General features: G+C 32.4%; 1 protein-coding gene across 5 annotated transcripts; it reads right to left on the bottom strand.

Annotated features, from left to right (window-relative positions):
- Positions 1 to 928: 928 nt before the first annotated feature.
- On the bottom strand, positions 929 to 27,449 carry LOC106122140 (uncharacterized). 5 transcript variants are annotated; one of them, XM_013318024.1, is made up of 6 exons: positions 27,313 to 27,449; positions 4,934 to 5,281; positions 4,228 to 4,287; positions 2,889 to 3,103; positions 2,152 to 2,664; positions 929 to 1,778 (listed from the first exon to the last, which is right to left on the bottom strand). In XM_013318024.1, exons 2-6 carry the CDS (start codon positions 5,136 to 5,138, stop codon positions 1,506 to 1,508), a joined length of 1,266 nt encoding a protein of 421 aa, XP_013173478.1. In that variant the 5' UTR covers positions 5,139 to 5,281; positions 27,313 to 27,449; the 3' UTR covers positions 929 to 1,505. The 5 variants fall into 5 exon arrangements, with proteins under 5 accessions (XP_013173478.1, XP_013173477.1, XP_013173476.1 ...); XM_013318023.1 differs by lacking the exon at positions 27,313 to 27,449 and adding an exon at positions 27,206 to 27,223 and having other exon boundaries at positions 4,934 to 5,304; XM_013318022.1 differs by lacking the exon at positions 27,313 to 27,449 and adding an exon at positions 27,201 to 27,221 and having other exon boundaries at positions 4,934 to 5,304.

The following is a 27,449-nucleotide window of genomic DNA, read 5'->3' as shown; positions in this document are numbered from 1 at the left end:
TTTAATGTATTTTCGGACATTTTTCAAGTTTTTAATAATGAGTAAGTAGCTTTAATAAATTACACTGTGGCTTAAAAATTTTGGGTGCGCCAATTATTGTTGGCAATTAAAAAAAACAGTTAAAATTGAATTAAAAGGATAGAACATTTAAAAATGTTTCTTTAGTACCAAAATTTCGTTAATTTCATTTTGTAATTGGTTGCTTTATAAGGAAAAATTCAAACGATAACGATGTTGCTGTTGATAATTAATTTTTACCATTATAATAATTTAATAATGAACAATTAATTTTTCGTGATTTACATTTTATTGCTTCGAAATTAATACTATTTTAGTTCATTTCTATTATTTCTTTACAGAAAAGAGAACACAAGTACAATGCTGTAGAGTCCGTTAAAATTATTTTAAAAATCACGCGTTATTCATTTGTCACAGATAAATGTATTTTTGTATTTGAAGCATTACTGATATGTTTTTATGGATATGTAGACACAGTAAAAATTAAACTGATTATTATTGGCGTATATTTGAATTATAAACAAAAATGAAAAACTTTACGAGGAAATTCCAAGCAAATTGTTTTTTTAGCAAAGGCTATGAAGATTGAAAATTGAAATTACGTACAATGTATAACAAATCTGTGAATGTTTTTTGTTCTTAATTATAATTGTAAAACTACTAGAAGCTTATTAATAATAAAATTTGACATTAACATCATATATTTTGTTAGTTAAGAACTCGACGCGCTTCGATATAATATATCACGCAAACGCTTTACGGGCCATGCTAAAAATATCCGAACGGAAAACGTCATGTTGCCAATAGACATGTCTGACATGACCTTGAAATTTCAATTTTTTTATCGTTTTGTTTATCTTAAAAGGATAAAAAAATCTTGTTTAACAAAATATAATGTAAAACATAGGTTGTAAAATTCACACTGCTATTAAATTATTCTTAAGTGACACATTTGTCTGTATTTTTTTCTATAATTGTACATTTTTGGCACAACATGCACAAAGTTTTTAGTTAGCAGTTAAATACAGTATTAAAAACCGACAATTTGTATTTAGCAAAAAGGATATTTTTAGTACGACCTTTGTGGACGATCATAATATTCTATAATTAGTTCTTTGGTCCATTTCTCACAACTTGAGCTGATGTTGACCAAGTGATAAAGCGTTGTTGGTCCAAACACCAGGTAAACTTACATAATTACCTTAATAAACATTAAAAAAGCAACATTATTAGCATTAGGACTTAAATTTTAATCGATTGGCAATTATCGGCAATGTTTGGTTTATTTAAGCAAATTGACTACTATTTACTATCTAATTTTATTGAAAAATTCGCGAATTGTGTTTAATAGAATTAGAACTTACATATTAAATTATTGCATTATTAAATTTCAAACGTGTTTAAGTGAAAACAACTCCATCTGTTGAGGATAATTGAAATCCCGAAAAGTCCGTTACACATTCAAGGCCCTGGCCTTGGGCCCTCTACTAGAATGTTTGTATGGGTTTGTATAAGCCGGTGTAGCCACAAAGACGAGCTCGGAGGGCCGTCACTAGCATTGCCGCGCCGGACAAGTCGTCCAACAAGTTGGCACACTCGCAGACCAACAGGTACATTTTGTCGCCGTGCGCTGCCACAGATTTGTGGAGGGCGATCTTCCTCATTCCGACTGTGTGAGGCAAATGTCGATACAACATTCTCGCCCCTGTCCAATATAACCAATTCCTTTCAAATCGTTCACCATCGTCGCCTTCGAAAACCTGGAATGAGATAAGAACCTGCATTAGAACTTAAAAGAACACATTAACCTATCTCTGTTTTCTACCAGATCGATTTAACATTCGTAGTAGTCATTCTCTACTTAATACGTCCTTTGCCTAGGCTTATTCCTACCACTATATCCTTCTTCATTCAATGCGTACTTAGCCTTGTTTGGGACATCGTTTTTTGTTATTTGTTTATCAAAATAACTCTATTCTAGATTAATATAATTGTGTATCATTACTCAAATTATTTAAAGCGTCTAAGTAAATAGAAATTTTCTTGAATATCGACTGAATTTGTTTCACGAAGTGTAAGTTTGTTCCTATGACATGTGAATAATTAAATAAAAGACAGCTGTTTATTTCTCACCTTGTACACGCTAATAATAAATCCGGTTGTCGGTGTGTGTGACTTCTTCGGACCACCGGCTAAATCGTTGAACGGCGGTCGACATATCATTGCAACTTCGCTATACAAATCCAACGTATGCGCTGCCGAATATCTAATTGTCTTCGGGTCGAATTTACTCAATGACGCGCCTCTTAAGTTATTATAAAATAACAATGGATCCGTTTGTGTTGTATTTATAACGTAATACGATATGAAAGGGAACTCTGAATTCTTTTCCATATTTGCTAACAACATTCCACCAACTGCTGTATTTGCTTGAGCAATATCACTGAGTAATTCTCCCGCGGCCATTTTCTGTTTTATCAAGGGTTTAGCGAGTGGCGATTCTAAAATAGGTTCTATAGGTTCCAAGGGACTCATTAAATGTGCCAATATGCATAGTTTCGGATCCGCTATTTCTAGGATGCTGAGGGAATTTTGTGTAGCTTTCGTTGTTATGCCCTTCTCTGGTGTGGGGGGAGGCACCGGCAACTGAAAAGTGTCAGAATATAAAATTAATGTTATATATTAAGAGGTCATGCTTTGGTTGAAGATGCAAGAGAAAGTGAGTTGGTGTGTGTGTGTGTAGGAGGTAAGAAATCCTTAATTTTGGCAACAGATGACACCAAGTTTTTGTGAAATGGATGATTCATGATTCTACCTTCCTTTTAATTATTATGAGAAGATTCGTCTCAAATAAAGGTACAGATACATACTGGTACACCGTCTGGCAGGAATCTGTCAAGAGCGTGTGCTGGTATAACAAAGCAGTCTTTCTCTAGCGTGGCCAGCGGGACGGGCTCCGCGCGGCGGCGCTCCGGAGCTGGTCGGTCCCAACGCAGCAGCGATACGCCCGGCTCGCGCGTCACCAGCGGCTGCGGGGGCTCCGGCTCCGACCCTGAGCCCCCGCCCAGCACCGGACCACATCGCTCTGCAACACAAACATAACGAACTTAGTAAATATCGCCGAAGACGGTGCAGGACATAGGGTGTTTTTATTGTCTTATGTCACAGGCCAAGATATATATTTTATATAAACAATACGAGAACAAGTCCAAGGCAGAACCTGACCTATAGTACTCAATTCTGAGTTATGAGAAATGCCCTTAATATTGTCTTTAGAAGAATAACATGGATACCCATCTCCTGGGGTGCCCTTACAGGTATGTACATCATTACGACAATAGTATTATCAAGATTATATTCATGAAAACTCCCATGAAAACAAGCACATTTTGTTTATTTACAATTTAATAAGTCACACAGAATGCATATTACAGTCGACAGGAACATTTAATAGAAATAAAAGTCACGCAAAGAATTCAGAGTTGACAACATAGAATCCCCGTTATTCGTATCAGAATTATTAATTCACGTAAGTTTTAAATTACAATTTGTACAATAGCCTACAAATAAGGTTTTCATATAGTTCATATAGGATTTAAAATGATATCCACGGTGTTATGTTTCGTTGAGCAATAAAATGTGGCGTGTTTATTATCACGCACATTTTATACGTGGCCATTAGCAAAGTTATTTTGTGTAAATTAACGCCGAAGTTACCACAAGGTTAATACGTATAGCGTCGATTTTGTTCGAATGTTTTATAAGATTTGGATGACAGTTATTTAATTAACACGAAAGAGGAACAGCAGAGTTAGAAAAATTGCATTCGCTTCGAAGCGATTCCATAACGAACTTCAAAAACGAATGAAACTTACGCGCGATAATCACGTAACTTATCGAAAGTTATAGCCGGTTCCATACATTTTTGAAGTTCGCTATCGAATCGCTTCGTAGCGAATGCACTTTACCTAACTGTCCAGTAAAATAAAGTGCGTGATTAACAAATAGGACAGGAAATAGAGTAGACTCCAAAGGCATTTAAATTTGCAAATTACGAGGACCGCATTCTGTAAATGGGTTTTTGAAATTTTGGAGCCCTTATAAATAGAGCGAGTAGAGATATTGATATTTCAAATTCCAGTAGCGTTGTTTTGTAAACTAATACTGGATGTCTTTAAAATCTTCATCATCAGCCAATCACCCACTTACTTTGGGTAGTAAAATTCCCTAGTGTACCTTGCCATCCTGATCCAATGGATTCTCGATAACCTAGAACAAAACATCCACTACTTCGATTACTATTCTATAATTTGACCATATCATGGGAGACATGGTTTTAAATAAGTGGATGCGATTTATGATTATTTGAGTGGTTTCAGTGAAATAGACGCGCCAAAATAAACATCCGTCTGGAAGAGTTATTAATAGTAGTCTAGATCTTTAAAGTTAATTTTTGGTGATATCGTGTTATTAAATAATGAACAATATCCACGTCTTTTTATTAAAACCTAGTTGTTTTAGATACACATTTAGCAAATTCAGTTCAACTAAATATTAGGTATTCTTTTGTCTTTTTGGCCTGTTGCATGGTTGCAAGGTCACATAGATGAGATGAACTATCGTATTCAATCATGTCGTATCAAGACAACTATTCAATCTTTAAACATAAATGTGAGTTACAATGCCGAAAGATTGGCACAACATATTGTCGACACTTTCAATTTCTCTAAAATAAATAACAAGCAATTTGTAACCAAGAACAAAATACACAGTCCACCATACTTTGAGAAAACTTATTGTTTATGATAATAAAGGACATATACAAGATATTTATGTGTTGTATTTAATTGTTATTGTTTCTTGACGCTTAATACCCGTGTTATTCACAGTGCCAACTAACATATCACGTAGTTACCTGAGTCAGTGTACTGCGCGCTTGTCCTAGGCGCGGAGAAGAACAGATGAGTCCTATAATGATGTTCCTCCATACAGAACCTGTCGCGCTCGCGCCGTTTGGCGTTCCTGCCTGCGCCCAGCGCACCCCGCGCCTTTCCCCCGCCCCCACCGCCGCCCGTGCTCGCCTTCTCCCCGCTGAAGTTCTTGCGAAACATCAAATTCATCTTGGAAGCTTGCCGAAGTTTCCCGTCTCACTCGCACTTATACAATCTTATTTTGTCTGTCCCACTCTCGCTGATATCGTCTAATGTTTAGTCTAACGCTAATTAGTGGAGTTCAGACTATCCACTTTTAGAATCACGGTCCGCTGCAACCGGCTTGTTTGAAGCGCTAGCAGCGACAATAAACGTTTTGTGGTAAAGTTTGTAACTAATAGTGAACGGTTTAAATATCTTAATTATTATAGAAATTTGGGCAAATCGCAATTTATATTGATATATTGAAAAGTAGATAACTCAGTTTTCACCAAGATCACACGTATGATTTGACGTAATGATTGCACGGAATTATAAAGATTGTAAAATTTTGGAACTTTAGAAAATGATTTTATGCACCGATTCAGGATCGATCTGATATTAATTGATTCAATGTGATAAATCCAGATGGAGTTAATGTAATTGGCAGCTTATTAAAGTACAAGACTAAATAGTTCAGGTCTACAAGATCGTCAGCTGATCATGGTTTTCGCCGCCATTTTGTCTATGATTTTGTACACAAACAGTCTATAAAAAGAACAAATATTTTAATTGATATAAATACGTGTATACCTCGTAACCTTTTTAAACTGTTCTATGAAAATATTATAATGATTGCATAGTAAGCAAATATCGCTTTTTTCTTCGAATAATCAGTTATTTTTTCAATTCTCGACCTTGGAAGAGCGAATGACCATTACATATTAGAAAAATCGATGACTTGTTTGAAATATATCTATATTTCACTAAAGCACTCCATCTGGAGTGCTTTAGTGAACCTGACATTTGTCGTATGACAAAGATTGTTATAAAAAAATGTTTTTCTTTGTTATTTTATCGAATATGTTTTGTTAAGTTATAACTACTTTTCTGAAGTTTGGATAGCTTAATGTACAAGGTGACCGCAATTATTTCACGATAACCGATAAGACCCAATCATCATAAATGTTAGCTACAAGACCTTTAGGAACGACGGCTCATTTTTCCGCCACATTACCTGCCGCCTTTTACGATGTAAATGGCAAGATTTAGCCTACTTATTTGTACTGACTTGTGTTTTATACGTGTTTTTAGGTTATACAATAAGTGTGATCGAATAACTGATTACCGAGGTGTGCCTGATGAAAATTTATAGCAAGTTTGCAATGTTACTATTATGCTTTTTAAAAAGGCGTCTAGCATTCCCTAAAAGAAAACAGTTCCAAACACATAGATTCACATTCCTATTTATTTGAATACCAGGATCTTTTAGTCATTAATTTTTATTTTTAGTTGGAATCAAAACGTGTAAATTAAATTAACATGAGGTAAAAATGCGAACGAACTAAGAAGGGCTGAAAAATTCGAACAGAATAAATGCAGGCGAGAAAAACGCGGTAACGAATGTAGCTTTTATATGTAATAACTGAAGCTTTAAAACTGTCGTTAAAAACATTTCATTTCCACAAAGTAAAGAGGTTTTGATGCCAGTAAAGCTGTTGACATATATAAACGACAAAATACTTGATGTAGCGACTATTTTAGCATTTGTAATTAGGAAATAATATTTTTTTTATATCATAAGGTGGCAAACGAGTAAGCGGCCACCTGAAATCGCTGATATAGCGAAGTGACCGTTGCCCATAGACATACACAATTGCATATGCGTTGCCTACCTTTGATCGACGGAGGAGAGGATGCACAGAAATAATCTTATTTGTCATTTTCCTTGATTAATTGATTGATTAAGAAGCAATTTATTTTGATAAACAGACAAAGAATTATCGCGAAATAAACATTCAAACAACATAATTATGTTTCATACATTAACAAAGATCCTTAAACATTAAGCCTTGGTGATTTCTTGCTGTCTGTACTATCCAATATAGATAAGTGCGGGCCGATTACATAATGTGTGTATACTACAGACGTTTCTATGTAATTGAACATTCATTTAGTAGTGTAGGTCATAAGAGATAGCGGATATGTATGTACATTTGTTCATGGTTCAAGGTGATTATTTAAATACAGATGCAGAGACACGACCTTTCTATACAATTTAACGTCCTTACAACTTTGACTTTACGTCGACAGTGGTTTATAAGATCAGATCGAACAAAAAATATAAAAGCCCCCATAGAAAGTGTCTTTTTGTCATAAACAGTGAAACCGCTTTATCTCTTGATATGGATCAAAACAGTTAGCCCCAAGCTGAACGCTCCCAGCGGGAGAGACTCGTAAACTGTTGATTTAGGATGCCAACGCATAAGCCACTGAAACTTGTCTGTAATGAATTTACCTCCACCTTTTTGTTTTCTATCTTTGTTTATTACGGACGTCACTAAAGTTTTGTTCATGTACGTATAATTGGATACAGATTATTTTTCAAAAATCGAAAAAGATTTATATGAAAAGAACTGCTTATAATGTGAAGGGTTATTTTAAAAATAACAATTTAAGATTATTTTGCCGAAATTTATACGTCCAGTTTCGATCAACACATGTATTATTGTGTTTTTAGACATATTGTTAACAAGGACGTTGCGTTTGTGGGAGTCACAGTCGGAGAATACTTTTTCAAATAAAACATTGTCTCTTTCAACTCATATATTTCTTTTGAAATTGAAAACAACAACTTTTTTATAAAACACCGCTGTAACATTGTCTTCACGATTACCCGAATGTCAGAAAAAACATGGCCGACATTCAGACGAGCAATTACAATACTTTTAATTTACGATCACGAAATACTGTCAGATTATTAACATGATAAGTTCAACTTCTATTTTACATTTGAGAATCAAATATTTAAATAATCTTTTGGATCGTAATACTAATGATTAATGTTGTTATTTTAAATAAACAAAAGTGTTATTGACTTATAGCATAGACTAAATAACGTTATAGGTTAAGGAATTACAGACTATATAAAATTGCTAACACGTTCTAAAAGTAATCGTAATAACTTACTGGTGACAGGTCAGAGGCGTTCAATTACGTAACGGTCTAATAGTGTTTGGTTAGTATATTCAATATCCGATACCAATTTAGTTTATAAATTGATTTAATCAAAACAGTTATGAACTTGGTCAAATGACTTACTTATATTGTGGATAGAGGTTAGTCTAATAATTTAATTGTTTTGAAAAGGATTTATTTAAGGTTAGTTTAGAGAATTTGAGAACTGTAAATGTATTTTCTTGAACTTTCAACAATTATTGGTTATATTTGATTTAATAAAGGTGTATTTGTATTTTTATTAAAATTATAAATGTAAATTATTAGATGGATGGATGGATGTTTGTTTGAAGGTATCTCCAAAATAAATCTTAATGAAATTTGATTTACATATAGAACATAGTCTGGAAGAACACATCGGCTACTAATTACGTTATTTAATATCCCACGGACGTAGTTGCGGGCGACAGATAGTTGTTTTAATAAATTATACAATTTTAATGATACAAGAAGACATTTTATACCAGTAGAAAAATTCATCAAAAAGGTTAAAGAAACAGACGTCTTTAAAATGTTTAAAACGTGACAAAAGAAAGAAGTGTCCTCTTTTTTAGCCTTTGTCTACTAGTGTACATTTTTCAAAGGAAACATATGTTCCTGGCAACACAAGACAGGATCTAGAACATTTATAAAGTGTTGTACGTACAGCCAGTATGCTACTATAAAAAAAATTATGAACCTGTTTATACATTTACATACTAAACAAAAGTTTATATAAGTTTTTTTATAAACAGATCTGATTAGTTTAAATCGTATCGAGCTATTTTAATGTTAATCTTTTTATTTTCGATTCTTTCTTCTTATGGTATTTTCACTGTCATTATGGTCTTGAATGCCTTTCAAAAATCACATCTAAATAGCGTTTTTTCGTTAAAAATTTAACATAGCAAACGATTTGCTCATTGATGCTATTTAGTACGATAAATTAGATTCTGGCGTCGACATTTTAAAAGTTATCCATCAAATATTAATAGTAAATGTTAAAATGAATGATAAAGATAATTTGATAAGGCTCTACACAAAACTTTGCGTGAGGGCCTTCTATTAAATATGTAGATTATATATGTAAATAGATTTTTGTGTAAAAGCCTTATTTAATGTTTGTGTCACATATAAAGATATGTTTTGTATTATGATAAAAAACGGACCTTATTACTTAATAAGTTTTTTTTTCAGCTAAAAACCTTTCTATCAATTTTTTTTTAAATCGTAGCACCAGGGGCGGAGTTGCGCGGAAACACATATAAAAACATACAGATAAATTGATAACTTCTTTCTTTTTGAAGTCAGCTAAAAAATAAACAAACATAAATGCTGATTTTCTTTAAATTCAAACGTTTTATTTTAGAAATGGCATAAGAGACATACAGTTAAAGCGTTAGTTCGCTTATATTTTATAAAATAAAAGTTTTAAACTTTAATAAGATGCATCCTTGAGTTTCTTCACAAGGAACAATTTACGTAATCTTACTTTGAATAACGTTCCTTGAGCGATCCGTGCGAGCGTCTGTATCATTTCGGTCAAGGAAATCTTTACTTGTTTTTTTTACTGACAACAAAGCAAATGAGTAACAGTTCTTTTGGGAATACAAATAGTATAAAGCATGAGAAAATTTGTTGAATTTTTCGCTATTAAAAAAGAGATAAAAATAATGGAGAATAGTATTGAACGGTTATGTAATTTACTTCTTTATGAATGTAGAAATGTGAAATTATTTATTTCTTCATTTAAACTGGGACTAATATTTAAAAAACCATAGAAAAATTTATGAACTCCGTAGTAACTTAGTCGGTAAATATTTTTATATGTTGGACATATATTTTATGAAATACTACGCGTATGAAATTTTTTATTATAACGGCGAGAATATGTGAACGATATTATTTAGATAGTAAAAATTATAATAGCAATTATACACTCTAGTAGGAATTATACAGTTAGAGTGGAAAGCAACAAGGAGTTTAAATATTTAGTACAATGGTTACAAAATACTCCATTAAATGGAGTGGCCTTGACCTTGAGAGAGAGAGAGAGAGAGAGAGAGAGAGCGAGAGAGAGAGAGAGCGAGAGAGAGAGAGAGAGTGAGTGAGTGAGTGAGTGAGATACAAAATACTATAATATAATATTCGGGCATGTCCTATTATGAGACTTTATTTCGTCTTCAGATACACGCAGACAGATTAGTTCAAAATTTACTATAGTAATATGCATTTTTTACTAAGTACAATATAATCTAATTTAATAAAAATACACACAATTTTTTTTTACACAAATTAAATTAGTTATTAAGCGATAAAAAAATTTATTACGGCAGAATTATAGATTTAATTTTTATATACGTTGCTAGAAAGAATACAAAGGGTCTTTGATAAAAAAATCACGATAAAAACGATTAGATTGTATTGAAAGAGAATCTATATTAGAATCTGTATGCATTATCTGTTCGCATAGATGAAACATAAATCCTCTTTGAAACGAATTGGATGCTCGACTCCGGGAATAATCTTTTCAATTATCTTTGATACTTTCATACTAGCAATTTCAACAATTCACAAAAAATGCGTTCGAAATTTGAATTTGACATTACTTAAAATTACATTTATGTACCAAAAATTATTGTTTCAGTTAAAGCATTATTATAAAACTAGATCACGCCCTCGACTCCGTCCGCGCGGAATTATAAAACTTAATTAGTAGCCTATGTGTTTTTCCAGACTATGTTCTACGTCTATACCAAATTTCAGCGAGATCCATGCATCTTTTTAGAGATCTGTACCTCAAAAGGAAAAAAACGGAACACTTATTGGATCACTTTGTTGTCCGTCTGTCTGTATGTCAATATTCTTTTTTTGAGATACCTTGTAATAAACATCCATCCGTCCATCCAAACATGTACATAACGCACACACTAAGATGTAGGTGCACTTTTTACAGTAAAGAAAAAAACATAAAACAGGATTCAGTAATTTCATGCATCCTTTTTTACTTCTTTTTTCATGAAATTATCAATGTATTTTATTTACATTATATTCTTGAATGATAATAGTAGTGTTCTACTGTGTTTAGAAAATAAACAAATATAAAAGCTTGAACATAATTTGTATGTACTAAATTATTAAAGGATGGGTCAGTACATAGAGCTGCTAGAGTCACGCGATCAAATGTCTATTCTATTCCTTAACTATTTATATGTATTTGTAAACTGAATTCATTTGTTTTTGCCCGACTAACAGGGTAATGTTTTGCGGAGGTATGAATGAGATCCAGCTGTTTAAAAAACATTGAAGGATTGTCTTGATGTAAAAATGTATGAAATATATTTTAAACAAGAAACACGCAAAGTGATGCTAAGATTTTTGTTTGTTTGTAGCAATTGTAAAGAATTGAACTTACAGAGTTTGTACGATTCATTGAAATTTACGACCGATATTTACCAAACTTCTCTGAAAGTATAATAACTTTTACATTTAATTTTATTTTGCGATAACTTCGATTCTTTTCAGAAAACTGTTAAGGTTTTTATTTTGAAATGGTATTGTTAGGAAGAAAATCCAACATTGTGCCAATGTATCGGCGCAACACTAGCCTAATTACAATTATAAACAAAATCTCAACGTATATGTATCACTAATCATTCTAACATTTGACTTATTAACGAAAACGCGCCATTCGCTCTAAATTATTAGTCTAAAGAATAAATTAAAAAGCTTTTTTGTGTTCAATGACAAAAAATTATGAAATGTAAATTAACATTTGTCATATATTAAAAACAAATAAATACCAATTAACAACATTGCACGCTTTAAGCCATTATGATTGGTGTCCCTTGTACTTAATGTTAGTAAACTAGTCCACTAGATGGCGCTTTGCCAACTCGGTCAATAAATGGATATATCACCAACAATCTAAATGTCAACCTAAACGTGGACATACCTTGGATTTCGACTGAGGACATTCAGAATTTTAGAGTCGAGTTTTTCTTACTATAACAACTTGCCACTACTTCATCAAAATCAATCAAAAACAAAATTTATTAAAGATATAGGAGAACACTGTATGTATAATTTGGAGAAGAAATACGCTATAATACGAATGATAATTTTAGTAATATTAATGCGAATGTTTGGATGGATGGATGTTTGTTAGAAGGTATCTCCAAACTTAACGGATCCCAATGAAATTTGGCATAGTAAAACATAGTCTGGAAGAACTTATAGATTACTATTTAAAAAAATATTTTACACGCGGACTGAGTCGCGGGCGACAGCTAGTAATGTTATAAAAAAACCACATGCCAAAATATTAATAGCCCTCAAAGCTTTTTACTATGTTAATTCCTTTTGGAACATTTTAATGTTGTTTTTATCTGCAATAACAATTCTGACAGTAATAAAGTCTAGCCGAGATAAATTTTAGCGTCGACGCTGATCAAAGAGACAGAATGTAAGCAAAAACTCTGGATAAGAGAGTAATAAACTTTTATAATGTCTTAATAATACTTAAAGATAGTGCTTGTTATTTATTAGTGTTGCGAATATTGACTCTTTAAAGAAAATTTGCTACTTCAGGCTCCTGACTCGAGAATCACCGAGTCATGAAAGGTCATAGATAAAAAATCGCTGCGTATTTGAGTTAAATTACTTGTAAAAACGTCATATTTCTTACAATATGATTAGGTACTTTATAGTAAATTGTTGTCCATTCTGTCTTGTTTAATCTATTTCTTGTTCTATCAATATACTCTGACTAATAGTATAATATAAATGCGAATGTTTAGATGAATGTTTGGTAGATCGTATCGTTAGAACGGCTCAATGGATCACGATGAAATTTCGCATAGATTTATTTTTTTTATAACAGAAAGGGGCAAACGAGCAGCGGGAACACCGAGGTGTTCAACGACGCCCATGGATCAGATCCACATCAGCAATACCAGAGGAACCGTAGATCCGTTGCCGACCTTTGAGATGGAATAGATGTAGAACATAATCTGGAAAAACACATAAGTAATAATAAAGTTTTTTTTTTAAATTCCGCGCGGACGGAGTCTCGGTCGACAGATATTCTTACTAAAATTATAAATGCGAAAGTTTAAATGGATGGATGTTTGTTTGAAGGTATCTCCGGAACGGCTTAACGGGTCTCCATGAAATTTGGCATAGATGTAGAACATAGTCTGGAATAACACATAAGCTACTAATGAAGTTTTTTTTTATTTCGCGGACGGTGTCGTGGTCGACAGATAGTATTAGTATAAAAAAAGTATTCAGTATGGTCTCGCGTGTGGTTTGGGCTTGTCCATTCGTGGCTGTTAACACGCACGTCCTCCAAACTCTTTAATTATTTACGATGCTCATGGTATGAATGCGGAATGATATTGCGGATTTTTACAACTAAAGTATCCTTGACCTAAAAAACTATGTTATTAATCAAATTCTTGCCCACCCTAACCTAAGTTAGAGGTAACGTGGTCTTTATTAAACTTGGGATCAACGCATGTTGGTTCACTTCACACTTTTATGAAATTCTTCGCACCTATGTGCAGACATCTTACTAATATTATAAATGAAATGTTTACATGGATAGATAGATCTTTGTTTGAAGATATCTTAGGAACGGCTCAACAGATCTTTATGAAATTTAGCATAGATGTACAATATAGTCTGGAAGAACTCATAGGCTATTAATTATGTTTTTTTTAAATAGGCGCGGACTCAGTCGCGAGTCACCGTTAGTTTAAAATTAAATTTAAAATAAACGAAATATTTGATGAGTACTCACCCTTAAAAAGTAATTAAAACTTGTAATAAATGTCAACTTTTTATCGTTAAAACAATAAACATAAGAGGCAATGTTTTTTTTTATATTTACGTCTTTATTATTTGTGACAGCAGTTATGAGGACGTTAGAAGGTCGTTGTCCAGGTTGTGGCATTTCCCTGACGCTGGCAATTGGCCCATCGCCAAGGTATATTGAGACGATTTAAAAAATATACGTTTTATTAACATTTGTATATCTAACTCGAGATAGATACAAGTTAAATGATAAAAGAATTTTATTTAATTTTCCAACAATATACCGAATTGTTTTTGACAGATAGAAGTCTTTACGGGAACTACCACAAGTTAAGGGTGATTAGGCCATAGTCAACCACGCTGGCCCAGTGCAGGTTGACTTCACACATATCTTTGAATTTCTTCTCAGATATGTGCAGGTTGCATCACGATGTTTTCCTTCGCCGTGAGAACGTCGGACAAATGTACATATGTAAATCGGCAATCTAAAAACACATTGGAACATTCTTATTTAAAACTATTTATACAGGATGATTGTATTCAAATAACAAAAAAATAGCTACTATTAAAGACATTTTACAATAGAATTATAATTAAATATCATTTGCTTTGTCATATTCGATAGTAAAAAACAACTAATCGTATAATTAAAGGGGTTGCATGTTTAAAGCGTTGGCGGATGGCGATTAAAAACATAATTCCTGCGCGGCATTATAAACACAAAGGTAGTGTCCGGCCGGATGTCCGGCGCTCGTTAATTCCACCTGGGTGTGTCCGGCGTCCGGACAACAATCGTGATTCCATTGTACGCTACATTGAACTAGCATTATTTTGATACATAAGAAAGGTTTTAGGATATTTTTAAAGTAATAATATTTATATGAATGCATGAAAATGTGCTATAATACTAGCTGTCGCCCGCAACTCCGTCAGCGTGAAATTAAAAAAAATAAAACAATTAGTAGCCTAAGTGTTCTTCCAGACTTACTTGGATGTAGAATCCATGCCAAATTTCAGGGAGATCCGTACAGTCGGTCTGGAGATATCTTCAAACAAACATCCATCCATCCATCTAAACATTCGCATTTATTATATAAGTAAGATGTATTAACAGCTGTACAATTCGTCGAAATATAAAACGTTTTGTGAATAAATATGTTCCATACACAGTTTGTTGATTCTTTACAATTTGTCTAGGTAAATTACAAACTGAGGTCATCAGTTTGTAATTTCTTCTACTGCATAAAACTTACCTAGATACCATTTACCTTCTAAAGCTGTTTAATACCGAGTCGTAACTTTATTGATTCCGTTAATCTAAGATCCATGTAAAGGATAACTTCGGACTTGTTTACTTCGGAGCACTTTTACAGCTGAAACTTAGCCCGCATTCGAACGTGTGCCTTTTTTTACGCCGCGTTCGTAATACGTAAAAAGCAAAATGGCTACTTGTTATTTTTTAATTAAAATATAGAATTCTATTTTTAAATAAATTAAATTGTTGCTGTAAAATCATAAAAAATGCGAAACATAGGATGTGTTTTTAGGGTTCCGTACCTCTTAGGCAAAAAAACGGTACCCTTATAGGATCACTTTGTTGTCCGTCCGTCTGTCAAGACCCTTTTTTTAATTAATAATAATTGAATTGAATCAAAATTTGAAATTATTTATTTATTGAAAGATAAAACTTTAATAGAACTCTTTTATTAGTAATGGTCGACGGATGGCCAACATTTTCAAAGCTATACAGTTATTTCTAGTTCCTTTCGTTAGTTTTTTCTGTCCGAGAACGAATTCTAACTTTGTTGCTGAATGTTACAACTCAATCGAGTTTATGGACCGCAAAGTCTCTAGAATTTTACAACTACGGTAAATACTCTTATGTACATTTTTATATAATAGATTTCGTTTTGAACACTATTTACTATATACAGTGAATACAAAAATCTAAATAAAAAGAGTTTTTGGTTGGAACTTGTTTGTGTCAGAGATAAAAAATGTGTCGTGTCTTGTCTGTTAATACAAGTTCAATCCTTGTCACATATCATATGTCGATAAAAGAGTATTATTTCTTTAAAAAACAGCGAAACATCTGTGTTTTTCTAAACATCTAATTGCTTTAGTCTTAGTAGTTTATTTATAAATATAAATTGATATTACTATGTTTTTTTTTTAAATTAACATTCAACTTTTATTTTCAACCAGATTTCCGTTGCTTTCAATGATGTCTATATATATAAAAATCAATTGCTGTTCGTTAGTCTCGCTCGAGAACGGCTGAACGGATTTATGTTATTCTAGTCTTTAAATTTTGGTGGAGATCTAGAGAAGGTTTAAAAGGTGAGAAAAAATCGAATAATTGCCGGGAACTAATTAAGTTTTTTTTTTCATTCCACGCGGACGGAGTCGCGGGCGACAGGCAGTTATGACAATAAATATTACAATATTCATAACCTATGTTTTAAAAACTACGTCAGTACTTTAGATATTGTTGAGAATAGACTAGAAATTGTAAAATAGTATTTGAAATCTAGAAAACAATGTTTCAGTGACTCTGCAATAAAGAAGCTCCAATAATTCAATACAAGTCACCTGGGATTCCAAGCGACAGAATTGTGGTGTTCATATTACAGTGCATCTTTTCAATACCAGAACATTTATTTTTATAATTTTATTATTTTCTCTTAGATTCTATAGATTTTGAATTTGGAATAAAGAAATAATCAAATATTATTCGTTTTTGGAACTCTTTGTTTTCATTTCTCGTTAACAGATGGCACTATTCACTTCAGCATAAATTTCTCTAATTCTCATTCAAGTTGTAGTTTTAATTGCGAACATTAATCTTACATGCGCTTTTTCTTGTTACGTGATGTGGCCAAATGTATGCGACACTTTGCGAGATTCGTTGAGCCGTTCCCGAAATACCGTCGAACTCCATCTAAACTTCCGCATTTTTAATATTAGTAATATTAGAAAATAGCATTATTTTTTTAATTTAATCCTCTTATTATTAAAATTATCATGGCTGATGAATGAAAAGGTACCAAATGTAACAATAATTCTGGTAAAGAAATTCTAATTAAACTAAGGATTTTATCGTGAAATTCATCTCAAATAATATTGAAGTAACTATTACTTTCATGATGAATCACTCTCACATTGATATTACGATCATTTTTCATTCGACTATACTCTGTGCTTTACGAAATACATCGTCTACTATCGTCTCTCAATTTTGTAATATCATTCCAAAAAAAAACTAGTAAATAAATGAAAAAAAAAAATAGAAAGCTGATTGAAAGGTACATGTATAGAAAATAGTCTCAAATAACTTGTAGCAGTACTATACCTGTTTTTATTTATAGTAAGTATCGGGCAAAAGCTACATCTATATCTTATATATAAAATTCTCGTGTCACAATTTTCGTTCCCATACATCTCCGAAACGGCTGGACCGATTCTCATGAAATTTTGTGTGCATATTGAGTAGGTCTGAGAATCGGCCAACATCTATTTTTAATCCCGCGCAGACGGAGTCGCGGGCGACAGTTATATATAAAATTATCGTGTCACAATGTTGTTTGGCGTAGTAAAGTGACTACCTTACTACGCCAAAACGGCTTGACCGATTTTTATGAAATTTTATAATCATATTCAGTAAGGCCGAGAATCGACTACAATCATTTTTTTTCCCGCGAGTCGTGACACCTAGTAATTTATAAATATTTATGCAGCTGACTGTACATTGTCAACTGTGGACACTCAAGTTAAACTGGCTAATAAGTTTAAAATCATTTACGTGTGAACGCGAATGTTAAGATGGATGGATGGATAGACGTTTGTCTGAAGTTATATCCGGAACGACTGTATGTATTTCGCTGAAATTAGGCATGGTCTAGAAGAATACATAGGTTACTTATGAAGTTTTTAATACCGCGTGTAGTCGCGGGCGACAGCTAGTATCTTAATAAATAATAATAGTAAAATGAGGACGTAACACATTTTCATATTTACAAGTAAATATTTTCTGCGCAGATTTCGCTTTCTTTTTGATCCAGTGCCAACTGATTACGTTAAGTGTGAAGTATAATAAAATGTCTCCAAGATACATATACAATGATATAGCACTTATTTATACATATGTAAACATCAAATTAATAAAGTAATGTAACTATGTAAATTAACTTAAAAATTCTAATGATTAAACTAACTGATAAACATAACTCACGCCTGGAATCCAGAGTGGTAAGCAAAGAGCACGGAGCTACATTTGGCGCGGTCCTGACACACCTCCCTCTTCTACATTGATAATCTATCTACACATACATGCAACTCGGTTTCTTCTTAAGTAACAATTAATTTAAAAACTTTTATGTAATTAATTGTAACTTTTTTTATAACCTTAATGATTACTTCATGTTCTTTTTTGGACTTCAAACTTTACTACTGAAAATGAAATAATATTTTGTACCTCTTTTTTTAAAAACAATTTCTCTTTTGCTGTACTTATATACTCTTAAGATGTCTAAATGTATTTTGGCGACACGCCAAAAGAACTACGTCAACTATACCTCGATAAAAACAAATATACAAAAAATAAAGTTTATAAACCATTTTGTAATAATTATAAAAAATTCAATCTTCATACCTTCACGCGTTTTTGAGAAAAAGGGTCTAGACAGACGGACGGACGGACAACAAAGTGATCCTATAAAGGTTACGTTTTTTTCCTATGAGGTACGGAACCCTAATATCGCAGAACTTTTTCGTTTAAATATTTTTGTGCCAAAAAATAATTAAAAATTAACGAATAACTGTCGCCCGAGACTCCGATCGCGGGGAAAAAAAAAACACTTATTAGCCTATATATGTGTACTTACAGGCGATGTTCTACATCTATGCTAAATTTCAGCGAGATCCACGCAGCCGTTCAGGAGGTACCTTCAAATTAACATCCATCCATCCATCCATTAAAACATTAGCATTTATGATAAGATTCAGTTGGGCATTTCAACTTGACTATAACTACGGCATATCAATGTTATTATGATTTAACATTAAAATCGCATTACGGCAAAATTAGGCATTTACAAGAAAGAATTATTTTTGTAACTCAAAGATTTATTGCCGGACGTGTTCCGAATAATCTTGTAGAGCTACAATTATTGCTACGCCGTAGACTGTTGTTGCTATCCAAAAAGCTTCCTACTTTAATCTGCTACGGAAATATACTTTCTATCAAAATAAAGTAGTACCGTTTTACATTATATTTAGAGTTTTTAAATGAAAACCATTTTATAGGAAATGTAACCTTATAAGTTATATATTTAAAACAGTTAATAACCTTTACTTAGAAAAAAGACAAAAATGCAGAAGCTTTTTAAAAACTTATTTGTGAAACAATTTAACAACGTTTCAAAGTTAAAGTTGTAGGCAAATTACAAGAGTAGTTAAACAGCTTACAAAGTATTTAACATTCGCTTAGTTTTAGATGTTTTTATAAGTTTACTGACCCACAAACCCGTAAAACAAGATACATTACTAACGAAATGTAATTAATTTCTACATTGCATGCTTCGCGTCGATAACAATAGAGGTTATTGTTCCCAAAGCGCCGCACTCGACTCCGGAATATTATTATAACATAAAATGTATTTCAATCAAAAATAAATCGATAATTAATTGTCACTAAAACAGAGAATTATTACTTGTTATTTGTGGAATTTAAAGGAATAAAAATTGTTTAAGCTCGTCATCTGCGAATGAAAATAAACTTATTTAGTAGCCCATGTCAAATGTTCTACATCGTTCTGGAGATATCTCCTAACATCTATCCAACCATCCAAACACTCACGATTGTAATATTATTATGATTACGAAGTATTAATGTGATAAATTTATTTTCAGTTGATTATAAACGAATACGACTAACTTAAGAATAGGTTCATGTTTGTTAGAAATCGGAGAATTTAATGTTATATTAAATTCAGCAATTGCTTTCAACATAAGTTCTTGAAGCGAAACTTGTATATGAAAGTTGCGCTTGCCGTTAATAGCCCGGGGTGCGAACTATACGAAGGATTATTGAAGCGTGCAACTTGTCGCCAATATAACAACCGAAAGAGATTCTAATAAGTTTTAATTAGTTTCAACGTAGATTTATAATATTAAAAACTTTCAAATATCTTTTTATTTTTCATCATTTTTATATCATCAGTCACTCTCTTCTTAATCATGTTACTTTTCACGCAATTTATCGTTTCTAAGCAGGGGTGGCGCAAAATTGCACATTGGTACTTAAAAGTTTGACACCCCTGTTTAAGGCCTACCGCTGTATAGGCCGTTGTATTACTCTATTAATTAGATGTGTTTTGAAATTGTTATTAAAATTTTTCATACAATCCAATGTTATAATGCAATGATTTTAATTTTATTAGCATTTCATTTTTAGTAAATACTGGCATGGTTCATGGCAACGAAAATTGAATGTTGTAAACTCCGATGGTATTACAATTTATAAGTACACACTTGAATGAAAGTTTCCAGTGTAGTTCAAAATATACTTACAATTTTTCCGTCCCAAATTTTCGTCTAAAAATATCAAACTATTTTTTTTAAATCACGACAACGACTGGTGAATTTGATTCGAAATATATAGGGTTGTAGTTTTAACTACAATTTACTATATGATTTAGTGTTATTTTTCGAAATGGGATGAATGAGGAAAGAGACGAAATTTTTTCTTAAGTAAAAGGAGAGTAGTAAAACTTTTTCTATGTACTGTTAGGAAGAAAAACCGAAACTGTTCCGTTGTATCGGCGCAACTAGCCCTATTAAAATATCAACGCTCTCCTCACTAATCGATCTGACAGTTGACGTGGTTACAAAAGCGTGCGTGTCGCTCCAAATGATTTTAACTAATATTATCTAAAAGTAGTTATATGTATAGTATAGATTAATTTAGCGGCATTCATACCTTTTTGTGGTTTTAATAGCATACCGCAGCAGTTTTGGAGTGCACGTTCTCAATCGTGTTTTTTTGTTTTTGAATGTTTACTATTCAAAATTCATTTTTAAAAAAACAAAACATTTTTGCCCCTAATGTCAACAAGTTAGGCTCGTTTAAATGCTTTCAGTGACGCAACGCAGTCGCTCGGATCTGAATAATTCAGCTGAACAACTTTATCCGAGTGTTCTGACAGTTGTGACATAAACTATTTCTTTAATTTGTGAATTTGAATATTCAATTTGATTAATAAAATTAATATTACTAATATTATAAATGCGAATCTTTGGGTTTTTGTTAGAAGTTTTTTCCAGAACGGCTTCATGGAACTTGATGAAATTTGGCATAGATGTAGACTATGTGGAAGAATATATAGGCTACTTAAGTTTTTTTTTTAATTCTTTTATCTATGACCAGTAACTCAACTCTCAGTACAGCAATATAGTCAATTAAAATGACTATATTGCTGTACTTTTCCAGTGCAATTATTTCGATTTCTAAAAGCTAATTAAAAAGATAAAAAAAGCCTTTTAACTACTACCCTGGGGGTGGTATAATTTCCTTTTATTATTACAAATTTCCGTGTAATATCAATTCTGTTCGGTCGCTTTATCATTTATAGTAGTGTTTTAAAAAGTTGAATTTACATGATATAATTGAATATGTACAATATTATTTAAAGATTCGTAGTATAAGATTAATATTACTTTTTGGCTAATAAAGGTTATTAAGAGATAAATTATAACACGAAATAAGTACTACATAAGAAACAAGAACACAAAATATCGTATTATTGCGGAGCTAAGCTTTATTCGCTGTATAAAAGCCTCATAAAACTGATACTTATGTAAATCCATTGTTTTTCCCGGAGACATTATAACTTGAACACAAAAGACATTTAGGATTATCAAATGTACCATTCGGAATTACACAATTTGAAAGATGTATAACGTTAAATATCTTACGTGTATTCAAGTGTTTGAAACTTTTAAGTTATCATGTTTTTTGGGTTCCGTACCTCATAGGTAAAAAACGGAATCCTTATAGGATCACACTGTCCGTCCGTCTGTCTGTCAAGACCTTTTTGTTATATCATACGGTGGCAAACGAGCGTATGGCCACCTGAAATCGCTGAAATAGTGAAGCGACTGCTGCCCTTAGACATACGCAATTGCATATGCGTTGCCTACCTTTAATCGCCGGAGGAGAGGATGCACAGAAAGAAAATATTTTCCCTTCCTACGCATCCTCTCAAAGTCCTCTTTAATATGAAACTAAAATGTTTTTAATAGTTGATAAGGATTTCGTTGTATAGACATATTATATCTAGAGATGATCATAAAGATAGGAAAGTTATAAGATTGATTTCGGTAAACAACAAAGGTAGAGGAAGACCAAAAGAAAGTATGAATGGAATATGCGTAAGAAGGGAGTGAATTCCAATATGGCGGCTGATAGAGATGTATGAAAGAGAAGTACATACTGTGCCAACTATCCGTAGAGAGAGTAGGTTAGGGTTGCTAGTAAGTACTGTATTTTACTTAAAAAAAATATACATACGAATTGTGATCATCCTCTTTTTTGAAGTCAGTTAAAAATGTATGACTGAACAAAAAAACGTAAAATTCTTTAGTTAAATAATATGTAAGTTTTTATGTGGACTGTTTTTTATCCTTGACCGATTTCAAATAAATAATAAGATAGTCTACATTTCGTCAACTGGACGTAAGAAATCGTTTCTTTGTAAATGTATTTTCACGCAGTATCCAGAAATAAATCGAGTACGGTGACTTTCGTGCGCGAATAAATAAAAAAATAAAATAAAACAGGTGCGCTCATTTGTATCTACGAAAGCACGACTTTGGAAGATTTAGTTAAATTATTGAAGAGAGAGAAAAATTACTCTTTTAAAGTCCTTATAATTTGATAGTTGAGTATAAACTCCTTGGTCTAAATTTAGAATATTTAAAAAAAATGATCGACTGACCGATTATAATATACTTTTAATATAAAGACTTAGGGTTGGTCAATGAATGTCTCAAAGTAACGATAAAATTGCATAAAAAAGATTAAATATATCAATTGAAAAAAAAAACAATGATTTATAGTAAGAAAAATATTTTTAATCTTTGAACGCAATTGGCGGTCGTTCAAGTCTGCGGAGTTGGGTTCGGGAAGCTACATCCATATTTCAATTCGCATCTTCAAACGAGCCCACTATCCCAGATGACTGAAACAATTGGCTCAGATGAAAATTAATCGCGTATTTTATTCTTATTTTAATACGCCATTATCTTTTTGATTTAATGTTGAAAAACATTATTTTGGATTCGTGCCAAGATATTTCAATGTTCTTTATAATATAGCAATCATTCAAAAGTAGTTAAGTAAAATAATACCAATTAGGAAAAATCTTGGGCTTTTTTATATCATAAGGTGGCAAACGAGCGAGCGGCCACCTGAAATCGCTGAAATAGCGAAGTGACCGTTGCCCATAGACATACGCAATTGGAAATGCGTTGCCTACCTTTAATCGACGGAGAGGATGCACAGAAAGAAAATATCTTCCCTTTCCATGCATCCTCTCATCCGAAAAGTCCACTTCCACTTCCCATCCTTTGAGAAAAAGGGTGGGAAGGGAAAGAGGACTAAATTAGGCCTCCGGGACACACACTCATCAGACGAAACGCGGAATTGCTTCCACTTGACGCGTGTCTTCTGTGTGGTCGTGGTATTTCACCGGGTGAGCCGGGCCAATTCGTGCGAAGATATAATATTAAAGCGGGCTCTACCACTGTTGGGCTATCGTTACGATGCATACTTTTAAACATTATTAATAAGAATCCTTTGGCGCGAATGGTACGCTTTCATTACCAAGTCAAGTGTCAGAATTATCAGTGAGGGGACACAAACGTCGACATTTCAGTAAGGTAAGTGTTGTGCCAGTACATCGGCACAGTGTCGGATTTTCTTCCTAACAATATCCTGTACAATGCCCTACACAATTGTTAGCGTGCTTTGTATAACGCATTAACAACGTATCTCATAGTGACAATAGCTTACAGTATTACTGCTAATAGTGGTGACATTTATCTCCATTTATCTCAGCAAACATAGTAGCTGTCTCGAAAAGGATTTTGCGCTCGACTGTACTGAGAAATTCAATTAAAATGCAATTACAGTAAACCCTAGTGTAATCGTGTTTGGAATATAGTGTTACCATCATGGTTGTGATTAGTAGTTTATTAAAAGTAGCACGATATTTTAAATTAGTTTCATTTTAAGAATGAAATTATTAACTAGGATCTATTGCCAGACTACTGGAATAATATTAGGACCAAACGATGTACAAAAACACGATATCAAGATACAAAATGACCAACATATATGGAAAGACAGATTAAAGTCGAAGAGTCAAGAAAGTAGGACTAAGCTTACGTCAAGAACTTTGTTAATCTACTTTGTATTCTGTTTGACAAGACTAACTTTAGATGATAAAATTAAGAAAGTAATTTCGGTAAGTTAATTATTATTGTAAAAATTGTCATAAACGAGAAACATGATTAAGAACGTAGTGGCGAGTGAAATGACCGATATAGAGATTAAATCAGTAGAGAGAGAGAGAGTTTCTTCAGAACGGTTCAATGGATCTCGATGAAATTTGTCCGGAAGAACACATAGACTACTATTTTTTTTAAAATTGCGTATGGAAGGAGTCGCGGGCGACAGCCAGTGTTAATTAATTTGCATTGTTCATATTTCTAATTTGATGAAATATTTAAATTTATATCATTTCGAATTGATTCGTACTTGATCCTTTGCCAAGTGTTTAATTTAATCTCGTGAAGGCAGTGCGATAAGTTTCCTCGCTGGCGTTTGTTTTTCGCTGGATACAAATAAAAAAATGGCATCGCGGTATGTAAATGTGCGATACTGAAGTTGATTTATTAAAATACATATTTTTATTCCTATCACAAATACGTGTGTTGAATTTTTATTATCTAGTTATACCATTAATAAATTATTGAGTTCCGTATTATTTTATTAATTATTATTTTTTTAATATAGCGTCTTTTAACATAAAGCAAAAAAAGGTATCGTCATTCTGAATTGTTGTTTTTTTTTATTTCTGAGCATATTTTTAAGACGTTATATTAACTTAAACATTTTTTTGTTCATCAATTTATAATGCTTTCTAAATAATATAATATTTGTCAGTTTATCATCATATTTCTTGTCCCTCAACAATTCCAGTCACGTTGTAGTGATTTGTAACTACCGAGGTCGCGTTGCTTACAGCTTTGTAAGCTTTATGCACTTTTATGAACTATTCGTCTTAGAAAATCTTGCAGAAATTGTCTTGTAGTTTCTTTTTCAAGTTTTATTTTTCTAAGATTAAAGGTACTCAACGCATTTGCAATTGCAGATGTATAGACATCCCATCAACGGCAACGATCGCTTCGCTGTTTTCGGGAAGACGACTAACTTCTTTGTCACGTTATAATAAAAAAAATATATTTTATGAAAATTTCTTTCTGAATTATATTAGAAAAAAAGTAGTAGCTTCGTAATACCAATACAAAGTTGCAATATAAAAATCTTCTTCTTATAAGCGGCTTACAAGATTGTGGGCAGAAATGCGTAAAAAACGCTAGCGCGGTAAGTATGTCAGCAATTTGAGATGAATCTGACGACGGACGCAACAGCGCGGAAACATGCCCGCTCTATCATCATCTAAAAATTAAAAAGCAAAGTTCTTCGTTTCATTTTAAATACTAAAAATATAACAATCTTACTAATAAATTCGAATGCTTAGATTTAGATGGATGTTTGTTACAGTTGAACGAATCTCGATGTTTTACATAGATATAGAAAATAGTCTTTAAGAACACATTGGCTACTAATTAAGTTTTATTTTATTCAGCGCGGACGGAGTCCTAAACGAACACCAGTAAACTATACATTTGGCAGTAGGAGGAAGGAAAGAGATTGTTATGGAGACCATCAGCGTTGATCGAGTACAGGATTTAGATAAGTATGGCACAGAACCTAACTTTTTTCATAGAAAAGAGACACATGTCCAGCAGCTGATTGATAAAGACTTGACATAAGGATGTTGATGATAAGTTCTTGCATAATGAAGGATGATTAATAATAAGTTACTTGAATATTTATACTCACTAACTCAGGCTATTCTTGGCAAAATAATTTTACTATGTAAAGCTCTGACTCCAATGTAAAGTACAATGTTATACAATGTCGCAAAATTAAATAGTTTCTTTATGACTCAGATCGAATCCGTAGATGTTCTATTTACAAATTAAATTTGCATATCTTAATAATTTAAGGAATATTGTAGTCGTACTTTGGTAGTAAAATAATATTGTGTTATAATATTTCGGATAGAGAGGAAAAAGGTTTGCCAACTTGGGTAACCGGTCTGAAAGAAATTGTGTTCATTCGAATTATCGTTTGTTTTCTGAGACCCAGTTATACTGGGTCTACATCACTGATAAAGCACAGATAACAAAATGTTTTAAATGGTGAATTTGGTCTCAGAATCCTACGATAAGAGATACTTATATTTTAACATAATTAAAGCGCTAAAGCATGAAGATTTATATTAAATTTTTTGTTTATTTTGTCTACAATGGAGATTTTATATTTGTCTTAAATTATTTTGGAAAGAATAAGAATATTAAACCGTATGTATAATATATTCGAATGTTTATAAAGCGGTAGTTTAGTACATTTTCATATTTTAACCTAAAATCAATTAACTACAACAGACCAGACTTTGTTGGACGATTACACAGAATTCCTAGAAATAGTTCTACTCCGAAATTACTAAAAATAGTTTCTCTTTGATGTTTAACGATGGAATAAATGACGCAGAATGTTAGAAGCATATATTTATTGTTCCAAATCTACTTGGAATCAAACTCCGAAACTTAAAACTATTTGAGCTATTAGTGCTAAGTTGTTACTTAATGGCAAATCGATTTACAACCCATAGAGTCAAGGTTTGATTTACCATTGTTATGTTTTTTATGCGTTACTATTAATATTTTGTGTCCATACAGAACTTTTTATTGTTGTACATAAATCAAATAGTTATTAAATATATTGTTTATGGTATACTTTTGAAGTGAACATACATTTATAATGATTACACAAATGTAATATTATCGGTATAATCATTTCTTAATAATCTGTCCGTCGTTACAAACCTTACCACATCATTAATAATAATAAAACAAGCTATTAATCACTGCATGTCACAAAAACATATATCCTTTCACATATTTAACAACACTTAATTAATATAAAAACATTATTTACACCAATTTAATTAAAAGAAATTACAAAGTTTTCGCGCGCATTTCAAAAGTGACGTTTTGTTTTTTTTTCATCCCGCGAGGCAAAAGTCATATCCGTACAGCCACCCAACGTGAACGCGGGAGAAGTTCCCGCGTCGC

This window comes from Papilio xuthus, unplaced genomic scaffold, assembly GCF_000836235.2.
Source record: "Papilio xuthus unplaced genomic scaffold, Pxut_1.1 DF826933.1, whole genome shotgun sequence".
Taxonomy (NCBI): Eukaryota; Metazoa; Arthropoda; class Insecta; order Lepidoptera; family Papilionidae; genus Papilio; species Papilio xuthus.
The sequence above is the reverse complement of the archived record's forward strand: the minus strand, read 5'-3'. Positions and strand labels throughout refer to the sequence as shown.